The 12,573-nt window shown below is 33.3% G+C and overlaps 1 protein-coding gene across 1 annotated transcript; it reads left to right on the top strand.

Moving 5' to 3' along the window:
- Window positions 1-968: 968 nt before the first annotated feature.
- Window positions 969-12,535, top strand: LOC123016184 (ubiquitin carboxyl-terminal hydrolase 43). The gene is made up of 6 exons (XM_044416418.1): window positions 969-1,801; window positions 8,268-8,477; window positions 8,537-8,858; window positions 10,663-11,212; window positions 11,265-12,063; window positions 12,110-12,535. Exons 1-6 carry the CDS (start codon window positions 1,091-1,093, stop codon window positions 12,158-12,160), a joined length of 2,643 nt encoding a protein of 880 aa, XP_044272353.1. The 5' UTR covers window positions 969-1,090; the 3' UTR covers window positions 12,161-12,535.
- The last annotated feature ends 38 nt before the right edge of the window (window positions 12,536-12,573 follow it).

Below are 12,573 nucleotides of genomic sequence, written 5' to 3'. Positions count from 1 at the left end.
TTTATAAATTGTTTTAATTTGAATTTATACTTTTTTTTGTTGTAAATGACTAATGCGTAGATTGTTATACAAATATTTTACTTTCCATGACTGATAAGAGTAATAAATAACAGATAGCTTGTGTATAGTGTGTTGCCTAAATTAATTATTAAAATTTGTAAATTTTGTATACTTCAATGAGAACTACGAAATCAAAAATAATGCGTGTTAACGTTTTGAAAACTTTTAATAAAGCCATTAATTTTTTGTTAGATTTCAAAAAACTATTGTTTGGGGTTTTAATTTTATAAATTAAAAGGGTGAGAGTATATTTTACTAAAATATTTGTAAATTAATTTTATAATAATAATAGTTATTTATTCGACGAGTTTGAGTGTAAATCGGACTCTTTATTTGACCGAGTGGATTTTTAAACCACGAGGTGGAATAAAGCGACCAATTTACACTCAAACGAGTGGAATACAACATTTTATTCTTCGATTTAGCGTCAACAAGGCTTAAACGTGCTTTAAATCTGATAAAAATTATTTGACATTTTGTATTGAGAAATGCCAAACAGTTGTCAAAACTTCCTTACATGGGAGAAAAACCGTAAATTTTGACAGTGTCGAAGAATACAATAATTTAATTTTTAGTTTACGTTTTGTATTATAACTAATTTTGTTTTTGTACTTTCATCCGTTTATAATTTTTATAGTTTTTATAAAATAAAAATTATATAACCAATTTTATTAAATTTTTATATAATTGCTAAAGTAAGCACCTGATTTTTATTAATGTTAGGACTTTTATAAATATTTGGTTCAGTTAATTGTAACAACGAGAAAAAAAAACAATTTAATGTTTGTGTATTAAGAGTTGACTATATTAAAACATTTAATTTTTTTGATTTAAAATGTTTGCAACCAGTGATACAGTGGTAGTTGATTCGCCAGTAGATGTCTCGTCAGTGCTGCATTCTTATTGGCCCACGCTTGTTCTCAACTTTTGACAAATGGCTGACATTTGACAAGTGTCTTCTCGCGCGTCTTGTGATAAGTGTGTCTCGTAATGTCCTCGGTGCAAAGTCACCCTTTCCGATGATGTGATTATGTGCGAAACTCCCCCACTTGTGATAAAATCAACATCAGCTGGCGACCTACTCAACAACACGATGACACTCCTCCCCGACTCCCCCATTCAGCAATCCGTCGAACTCTCCAAACTCAAACGGACCTTCACCCTGCCTCGAAACCCCTTCAACACCGCAAAACGGCGCCCCAAGGAGTCCGACCCCGACGACAAGCGAGTCTTCAGACGGCCGTCCATCCGCAAATTCATCAACAAAATCGCCCAGCACATCGGGGGCGTCCCCGTCATCAACGGCGACTCGCGCGTGCCGCCTGTGGGGCTCCAGACGTGGGGCCCCGACGACACGCCCGGCGTCACAGGCCTCAAAAACCACGGGAATACGTGCTTTATCAACGCTGTGCTGCAATGCATCTCGCATACGGACGTCCTGGCAGAGTATTTCGTTCTAGATCGGTACAAAATTGACCTTTCGAGACGGAATAAACTCAATTCGAAGAAGTTCGGGACGAAGGGCGAGATTACGGAACAGTTGGCTTTGCTTTTGAAGGCGTTGTGGGCCTGTCAGTACAGCCCCGAGCTCAGCACCAGCTTCAAGCAAGTGGTGGAAAGACATGGGAGTCAGTACAAGGGCAATCAGCAACACGACGCCCTCGAGTTCTTACAGTGGCTGTTGGATAAGGTGCACGAGGACCTTAATACGGCTTCCAAGAAGAAGTATAAGTTGATTAAGGTGAGATCTCACTTTTCGAGTCGCCTGTGATAAAACTGTCAAAACTGTCATTTGAATTTTTTGACCCAGTTTTTTACGATTTCGGAAAAATATAGTTTTTCCAGTGATTTCGTAACGTGAAACACGAGCGATATCATTGATAAAAGTGGTTTTTGTTTACTTTGTAATAAACAATTTGGACAGAGTTGAGTATATGTAAATTTTAAATCCACTACTGAGCTAGAAGGCCATGATTTGTGATATTTGTTTAAGTTTAAAAAGAAATCGTCACTGTCAGTTGTCAAATAATTGAATTGAACAGAGCGAAAGTTTATTTTTCATTTTTTTCACAAGTGTCTCTGTTTTGTAAAATTCCTAAATTTTAATCTCACTTTGTCAATATTGACAGAATATTGCGTCAAAATATACAGAGTGTGTCAAAAATGCCGGACAAACGTGATATGCCATGTGAGGTAGATACCAAGAACATGGAAAAAATGTTTAAAAAATTCTGTTTGTCAAATTTTTTATTATCTGACCTTTGCAAAATTGAAACTCGCATATCTTCGAAATTTTCATAGATATAATTTTTTTAACATTTTCTCCATGTTCCTAGTATCTTACCTGACTTGACATGTCATGTCTGATCGGCCTTTTTGACACACCTGTATACAGGGTTCCAGAATAATTAAAAAAAAAATCATTTAAGTCAGGATGTACACTACATAATAGTTCATTTTTTTAACAAAAAAATGATTACTCGCTGCTGGTCTTTTTTTTTTTTTTGTTACCATGAATACATACATATTTAAAATAAAGGCGTGGTCAAGTGTCCTATGAAAATTTTATGAACGCATGTCTTATAGATTGTCACGTTTAATGAAATGACAAAAGAGTGTTGTCAATGCTGACTTTTAGTTCGTTCTCGGAAAAAATAGTTTTAATCAATATTTGATGCAAATCATGTGTTTAAAAGTTGGTAAATTTGATAGATAACTGACAGGTGTTGTAGTTACTATTTAGGACATATGTTAATTTTCAGAGCACTCTTGACTGCGATACTTACTTTAAAAAATTGTTTTGAGTTTCTATTAGTAACATTAAAACTAGTTTTTTCGATTATTTTTTTGATGTTCCTGTATGTTGAATTAAACAGCGTGTTTCAGCTAAAATTTTCGGTTATTATTTTTATTATTAATAATCAAATTAACATTTAAGTAACATTAAAACTGTTTTTTTTATTGTTTTTTTGATGTGTCTGTATGTTGAATTATACAGCGTGTTTCAGCTAAGATTTTTGGTTATTATTTTTATTATTAATAATCAAATTTGAGATAATTTGTTAAATTGTAACTTCCAAAGGCTATAATTTAATGTTTTTTTTATACAGAATATCGTTTTTTTTTATCTACAGGGTGTTTTTTTTTAATATTGCGAAAAATTACAACCACATATTCTATATCGAAAAATAACACTGGTCAGTGTAAAGATAAAAGTAATTGTCGGAAAATAAGCGATTTCAGTGGCTCATAAAGCCTGCAAAATTTTATGAAAATAACTTAAGTGGTCTTGTAGGAACTAATGGAGTTTAATTTTTTTCATGAAACTTTAGCACCCTGTATATCCGTAACAAAGTTTTATATGACTATCGTTTATTTGAGAAATTAAGTGTTATTTTTTCATGTAGAATATGTGGTTGAAATTTTTCGCAATATTAAAAAAACAGCCTGTACATGTGGTAAGTTTTTTAGATTATTGGAATAAATAATTAAAAAGTGAGTAAATTTTATTTGTATATAACGTTCGTCAAGGCTATAATATATCCCTTGGCGGTAACTATACATACATCTAAAAATTTTATTGTGTTATTGATCTGATTAAAAAAATAAAATAAAAGCAAATTTGAATTATTCGTCGATTGTTGTGACCGATTTTGGGGTTTTACTACAAATTTAGTGTAGTCTAAAAAGTTGACATTTTTAATAGGATTTGTGAAATTCATTCATATTTTTATAAGATTTTGTTTAATCGTAATTAAATGAGAGAAATTTTCGAATGGAAAGCACGATTGTTATGGTGTCGTTGCCAACTACGATAAGAGTTTTTTTATGTAATATTTACTGTTTTTATTACTACCGACACTTTTTTACTCGTGACCTTGATTACTGTGTTTAACAATTAAGTCAACAATTATAAAAAAAATTCGTTGTGATTTATGACTGCAGGTCATACCATATGATAATGATAATGAAATAAAAAAGTAGTTTAGTTGGCTGTGCCATAGAAACAGTGTCAACAAAAGGTGGCTATAAAGCATTATTTTCTGTTTTAATTTAAAAAAAATGATGTAAAACTGTTTTAATATTCAAATTTCACACACATTAAAAAAATATTAAGCCAACTAGATTAGAAATAAACTGTTGCATACAGCGCAATATTTATTTTAATCTATTTATCTGGTCAATAAACTTTAGTTAGTGTTACAAAATCGGCATTTCTCGACGTTTCTAGACCAAATCGTCATTAACGCGTGACTTCTGAACCTAGAAATTTGCTCAATTCGTTTTTAATTATAGTTCTATTGTTATGAGAATTTTCCAAAAGTAGAATTTTTCTTGATAAAAATACCGTCGACCTTTATTTTTTTCCGTTTTGGAGAGTTTGTTTATGTAAATCACTGAAAGAGAAAGTCGATTTTTTTCGTTATGTGAGTAATAATACGGGCACCGTTATAGAAAAAATTTGTTCGCCGCGTTGCTCATGAAAAAACAAAAATCGTGTCATGGCCACTTGGTCATAAAACACGTGACTTCCCCTCGACGAGAGGATACGCAAGTCGTAATTCAACTCGTCCGTTTCCTGTCGAAGGAAGAAAATTCTTTTGGAGATGAGGGGACGCTTTATATTTATAAAAGTCGAGCTCGAGACGAACTTTTAATCGATTCACAGTCGCATTCTTCGCATTCCAGACTCGTGGCGTTTGAATAGACAAAAGAAGGGAGCGGATTTTTGCCTGATTTATCGCATTGGCTGTGAGAAAAGATTTCTAGTTTTCGTGACCGACTGGGTGGCCAAATTTTGTGCACTTTTATTAATTGTGTAGCCAACCTTGGATCTTTTAGGTCTAGGAATTTTATTCTGTAAGTCATCGATAATTTTGTCTGTTTATTTAAATTTTAATTATTTATTTTTCTCCCTTATGAATGAGCTAGGAAGTAGGTCATCCTTGATAGATTTTTATCATCATTCACGACCGCAACCTACAAACGCCGTCAGAAAGGAAACGATCAAAACATCATAGAAAAAAATATCTAATCGAACTTGAAATTTCAATAACAACAAATTTCCTTCATTTGTGATCTAATTATTCGTAATTGACTCTAATTGGTAACGAAAACGGTTAAAAATTCCGAAAAAGAAGCGCATTATAAACACCTACGATTGTATTAATTTAATTTTTCACTTAATTGAATTATGCTGATTTTATTAACGGTCGTCCGCAGGAAGTTGTGGACTGTCGGAAGTTGTCAAGTGGTCAAAAAATTATAATTAGTTGTAATTAAGTAAGAATAATTATGTCTCAACGGAACAAACAACTTTTTTTTTAATTCCGAAATTGTAGGTGATCCGAGAGGTGACGTAAGCGAGCCGAGGGCATTTTCATTCAAAAATTGTCAAAATATTCACTTCATTCAATTGCAATTTTAAGAGTAAAAATCGATTTACTTATTATGATTTATTTTATTCTGAAAAAAATTATTTTACGTGATTTGTTATCACGTTTATTTCTTGAATATAAATATCTTTGTTTAATCACGTGTCAGTTTAATTTACTGAGATCAAGTTAGTCGGTGATATGACAATCGTATTACATACATGTTCTAATCTTGGATGTTAAAGAAAATGATGATTAGATAAACGGTAAAATGTAAACAAATGTTCGTTGTAATGCGTTCGATTAAAGTGGTCTGTGTCAATACTGCCAACTTAACATTGACATCATAGGTCACTTTGGTCATGGTTTTTATTTCTTGTATGTAATATGAAATTTTGGTAATGGAAAAGTCGGTGGGAATTTTTTTGTTTATCGGTTTGTCATTTGTTTACAACAATACGATTTTTTGAATTAATCATCATCAACAATTTATATTTTTTGCTATAGTTACAAATATTTGACACATGCTTACTTGATTGCACGAAAATATGCATATTTTACTGTTTATTAATAAATCAACTTATCATTGAAGCGTATCATGCCACCTGTGAATAACTCTGTTGTTTTTCTCTTCCAGTTGTGACTAATACCAACATTATAACAATTTTTTCGGTCAATAGCCAATCCCGGAAAAATTGTCAATACAAAATAATCTTTTATTAGTCACACCTTCCGGTTGATAACAGATAATCCATTGCCATTTGTCATAGTTTTGAAATATTGCCCATTTGGGTTCATTTATTGTAATTTTAATCCTTTGGTGCACCTAAATTTTAATGAACGCTTTGCGTGTCTGTGTTGTTTTGTTTTGTTTTTTTTAATTCATGGATTGATTACAATTTTATGACGTGATATTTTACCTAAATTTAAGCATCGTCGTCGTCTAGGTGATTAATTAACGTCAGGTTTCAAGGTGTGTTTAATTATTATGAATGGTTGAAAAAATAACAAACAAATCGATCGGTTGACGTGATTGGAGTATTTATTTTATTCGATATTATTTCTGAAATTGTTGGGTGGAGTTTTGAGGTCTACTTTCTGAATTCCGGTGCTTTTTACGACACGGATAAACATTTATAATTTCATATGTCGAGGAAATGTGAAGAGAAAGTAACAATAAAAATTAACGCTTGGATGAAAAATACATCATTGCATTCGCATAATAAAAATTCTATTGTGAAAAAAATTAACTTTTTGTAGTGAAGAAAGTTGTGTCGATTTCCTGTAATTGATTTTTGTTTTGTTTTATTTGTCCGAGTTGGACAAATAACACACAGTATTTGCGCAAGTTGACTAGGAGGCTGTGAAAATTTGACGGAGTTTGTCATTTGTTCTTGTTAAAATTAAAAATCGGTCATTCTCACAAAGCCAACTGTGTTTATTAACAGGAAATTCACCTCAAAAGTTTTAAAAATTAAACAGGATTTGTCATTTGTCTTTGTTAAAATGAAAAATCTGTCGTTTTGACAAAGCCAACTGTGTTGTTTTTAGTGGGAAATTCGCCTCAAACGAACTTATTTGAAAATTTGACAGAATTTGTGTCATTTGTCTTTGTTTAAATGAAAAACCTGTCACTTCAATAAAGCCAACTGTGTTTTTTAGCAGGAAATTCGTCTTAAACGTGTGAAAATTTGACAGAATTTGTCATTTGTCTTTGTCAAAATGAAAAATTTGTCACTTTGATAAGGACAACTGTGTTTATTATCAGGAAATTCGCCTCAAACGTATGTGAAATTTTGACAGAATTTATGTCATTTGTTTTTGTCCAATTAAAAATCAGTCATTTTAATAAAGCCAATTGTATTTTGTCATTTGACAAAGCTAACTGTGTTTTTAGCAGGAAATTTGTCGTCTCAAATGAATGTGAAATTTTGACATTTGCATTTGCAAAATCTGTCATTTTGACACAACCAACTGCGATTTTTTAACAAGAAATTTTCCTCAAACACAAAACTTGACGGAATTTATGTCAGTTGTCTTTGTTAAAAAGAAAAGTTTGTCATTATGACAAAGCCAACTGCGTTTTTAGTAGGAAATTCGCCACAAATAATTTTGAGAAATTGACAGAATTTATGTCATTTGTCTTTGTTAAAATGAAAAATCTGTCATTTTAATAAAGTCAACTGTGTTTTTTAGCAGGAAATTTGCCTTAATCGTATGAAAATTTGATAGAATTTGTCATTCGTCTTTATCAAAATGTAAAATTTGTCACTTGTGTGTTTTTATTATCAGGAAATTTGTCTCAAACGTATGTGAAATTTTGACAGAATTTATTTCATTTGTTTTTGTTAAAATGAAAAGTCCATCGTTGTGACAAAGCCAATTGTGTTTTTAGCAGGAAATGCTTATAAAAACTCGACTAAATTTGTGATTTGTTTTTGTTAATAATAATAATATTTTCTTTTAACGGCATATAAATACACATCCACTTTTACATAAAAAAAACCAAACAAACAAATGAAAAATGTAAAATCTGTTATTTTGACAAAGCCAACTGTGTTGTTTTTTAGCTAGAAATTCGTTTCAAATGTACTTGAAAATTTGATAGAATTTGACACTTGTCTTTGTTAAAATAGAAAATCTGTCATTTTTATGTTTTTTAGCAGGAAATTCGTCTCAAACTTATGAAAATTTAGTATAATTTGAGTCATTTTGACAGAGGCGACTGGGATTTTTACTTATTTGGGTGAAATAGTATTCGACACTAAGAGGCCCAAAAGAAAAAAAAACGAGTTGGGCAATTTGGTTGACGTTTTTCTTGAATTTTTTCAGACTTCCGGCCGCTCGGACGAGGTAATCGCCGCCGAAACCCTCGAGAATTACAAACGATGCAACAATTCATTCATCCAGGGGGTATTCCAGGCCCAATACCGGTCATCGTTGAGTTGTTCTCGTTGCCGCACCCAATCCAACACCTTCGATCCGTTCCAATGTATCTCCGTGCAATTGCCCCAATTCAGCAAACAATCGATCTATGTCACGGTGAGTGTGAGAAAAAACCTTAACTTTCCGATCTAGACATTAATTTTTTTTTTCTCTAGGTGTTGTATACGTCGCAGCAACCGAGACAGGTCCAAATCGGTTTGAGTTTACCATCGGGAGCTACCGTTTCGGAATTGAGGGATATCCTCGAATCGGACACGTCCATCGAACGTGCCAATATGTTAATCACCGAGATTGGGGAGGCGGGATTTTTGAGAACTTTTACCGATACGCAATCGGTGAATATTATAAGTGAAATTGATCCGATTTATTGCATCGAAGTGGCGCAATTGAAGGATTTGGAAGAGGATACGACGAGTGCTTATATTTTGTTGTGTTGGATTAATGTGGTTCAAGAGGGGGATGGGTTCAAGAGGTTCGGTAAGTTGACAGGCTGTGAAGATTTGTCTCGAACACAGAATTTATGTCATTTGTCTTTGTTAAAATAAAAATTCTGTCATTTTAATAAAGCCAACTGTATTTTTAGCACGACATTCGCCATAAACGTGCAAAATTCGGTCATTTGTTTTTGTCAAAATGAAAAATTTGTCATTTTTGACAAAGCCAACTGTGTTTTTTAGCAGGAACTTTGTTTCAACACAACTTGTCATTTCTTTTTGTTAAAATAAAAAATCTGTCATTTTAATAAAGCCAACTGTGTTTTATAGCAGAAATTTCGCAACAAACACTTGAAAATTTGACAGAATTTATGTCATTTATCTTTGTTAAATAAAAAATCTGTTTTATAACAAAGCCAACTGTGTTTTTTTTCAGAAAATTTGCCTCAAACGTGTGAATATTTGACAGAATTTATGTCATTAGTCTTTGTGAAATTAAAAATCTGTCATTTTTACAAAACCAACTGCGTTTTTAGCAAGAAATTTGTTTCGAACACAGAATTTATGTCATTTGTCTTTGTTATTTTTTTTAATTTCGTGTTTTTAGCACGATATTCGCCATAAACGTGTGAAAATTTGACAGAATTTATCATTTGTCTTTGTCAAAATGAATAATTTGTCATTTTGACAAGGCCAACTGTGTTTATTATCAGGAAATTCACCTCAAACGTATGTGAAAATTTGACAGAGTTTATATTATTAGTTTTTTCGTCTTAAAAACGTTTCTTTGCAATATTTGTCATTTGTCTTTGTTAAAACGAAAAATCTATAGCCAACTGTGTTGTTTTTAGTGGGAAATTCGCCTCAAACGAACTTATTTGAAAATTTGACAGAATTTGATGTCATTTGTTATTGTTTAAATGAAAAACCTGTCATTTAAATAAAGCCAACTGTGTTTTTTAGCAGGAAATTTGTCTCAAACGTATGTGAAATTGAGACATTTGTCTTTGTAAAATGAAAAATCTGTCATTTTGACAAAAAACCAACTGCGTTTTTTGCAAGCAATTCGCCTCAAACACAAAATTAATGTCATTTGTCTTTGTAAAAATAAAAAAATTGTTATTTTGACAAATCCAATTGTGTTTTTTAGCAAGAAGTTCGCTTCAAATACAGAATTTGTGTCATTTGTTTTTGTTAAAATGAAAAATCGATTATTTTAATAAAAACAACTATGTTTTCTAGCAGCAAATTTATCTCAAACGTGTGAAAATTTGACAGAATTTGTCATTTGTCTTTGTCAAAATAAAAATTTGGTATTTTGACAAAGCCAACTGAGTTTTTAACAGTAAATCCGCCTCAAACGTATGTGAAATTTTTATATCATTTGTTTTTGTTAAAATGAGAAATCTGTCAATTCAACTGTGTTTTTTTGCAGGGAAATTAGCCCCAAACGTATTTATTAGAAAAGAATCTGATATAAATTACGTTTTATTGGTCTAAAATCCTGCTTTTTTCTCGACAAATGAAGACTTTATTTTTTTCGCTACGTCCAGGTCGTCCAATCAAATAAAAATTACGCACACGACCTTGGCCGTAATGAAGATGATTTGTTGCTAATTGTCCACACATGACCCATTTATTGTTACTTTTTTTCCTATGATTATTTTAACGACAATCATAAAATCATAATAAAAATCGCCCTGACATTTCCAAATAACACAAATAAACAATTCAGTTATTTGCCCTTTTCCGATTTATCTCACCTCGTTAAATAACAAATGACATTTATTTCGGGAAATTTTATCTAAATTTAAGTGTGAGTTATTTACATAAAAGTTTGCTTGCAGGCAGCCCCTATACGATGCAAGTCTCCCGCGAAACCTCCTACGAGGACCTCCAGAAACTCCTCCTCAAAGAGATGGCCCCCATCCTCCACGACGACATTCTCACGTCGTCTCAACCGAAGGGTGTTTTCAAAATACGCATTTCGGATCCCGCTTGTAACGATAACGAGCCTCCTTGTTACCTCGAACCTGAGCTCGAGCATCCACTTTTTATGGAGGATGTTGATCAAGCATTAGCTTTATGTAGCGAAGAAGGTGGGCCCCCACATGTCAAACTTGTCATCGAGTTTTCACAGAGTGCCAAAAATGCGATAATTGCTGATGATAGTGATGTTATTGAGGAACATTCGTCGGTAAAACAATTGAAAACGCAAGCGTTACAAGGGGGCGCACCTTTGACTTTGGAGGAATGTTTGACGGATTATACCGAAGCGGAGACTTTGACGGATGCGTGGAGGTGCCCCCATTGTCAGCAGTACCAACCTGTGGTGAAAACATTAGATTTGTGGTCGTTGCCTGATATTTTAGTCGTGCATTTTAAACGGTTTCGACAGTAAGTGACATTTGAAAGTTTTGACAGTTGAATTCAATTGTTTCAATTTTAGGCAAACTTTACGGGGCTGTAGTAGCGCCAAATTGACAACTATGGTCGATTTTCCGGTTTATAATCTCGATATGAGCCCCCATTTGGCAAACAAGGGCCAAAATATCGCCGATGACCAGATGATAATGACCAATGGGTGGAGTCCGTTTAAACGTACGCGGAAACAATCGAACGCCAACGACAATATGTACGACCTTTATGGTATTTGCTACCATCATGGTAGTGATATCGAAACCGGTCATTATACCGCCGCCTGTAAAAACCCCTATGACAGTCAGTGGTACCTCTACGACGACGCAAAAGTCACCAACTTGTCGAAACAAACTGACGACATCAGCGCCCTCTTAGTCAACAACAGCGCTTATATTTTGTTTTACCAACGTCGTAATGTTGGTTCGAGTACCAGCAGTGCGGCTAGTACCAGTTCGGTGGGTTCCTCAACCGACCATTGGGTGTCTCGAATGCCCAAATTCGTTCCACCAAAAAACATCAAAATCGAAAAGAAACCGAAAGTAGACGATGAGACGAAGACTAGCGACGAAGTCGCGTTACGTAATTCGCAGAATAAGCTCGACAGTGCTGCCAATCCACGAAAGTCTCTAGACAAGTCGACTAGTACCGAGGAGGTCAAGTTGTATACGACGAGTATTTATATTAATTCGTGTGGGGACATGGACAAGGAGGTGTCAGAGGGTGAGGTCAAGGTCACAATGACTGAGCCAGAGGTCAGGAAAGTGTACACAACGACGGCGGCTGTGCACCGGTACTCGGATAATGTGTCAAGGACGAAGCTCAATTGGGTACGTTGGTACGACTGGTTGTTTGTTTTGTAATAGTTTTTTGTAGATGTCGCCACAGCCTGTACGGAAATTGAACCAATCGCAACAGTCGGTTTGAATGTTGGTTTTGTATATAAGCACTAAGTAGTTGCCTTTGTTAAGTGGGTTTTAATCAGATATTTAAGAGATTTGTTTTATTTTTTAATATTTTATTTACCGTTTAAGTAAATATTTATTTTTTGTGAGGGTATTTATTACCGTTTTTGTTAGTGGTGATATTAACTGAACTTGTGTAACCATGCAATTAATCACCGACAATAAGTTTTCAGTTTTTTCGATGGCTTTATTTTGTTGTTTTTTGTTAAATTACTAGTCATCAATGAAATACCAAATAAAAAGTATTTCCACTTATTATAGGATTAAAATAGTAGCAGTCGGTACTGTAACGTGTAACGTGCCTTAAATTGGAATAAACATTATTACCCTTTGTTTACATCACCTCTGGTTAATAAACTTTAAAAAATTAATGCC

The sequence above is a fragment of the Tribolium madens genome, unplaced genomic scaffold (genome assembly GCF_015345945.1).
Source record: "Tribolium madens isolate multiple individuals breed KSU strain unplaced genomic scaffold, Tmad_KSU_1.1 Scaffold_1;HRSCAF=32;Tcas5.2_LG8, whole genome shotgun sequence".
Classification (NCBI taxonomy): Eukaryota; Metazoa; Arthropoda; class Insecta; order Coleoptera; family Tenebrionidae; genus Tribolium; species Tribolium madens.
This window is presented reverse-complemented; position numbering and strand designations above follow the sequence as displayed.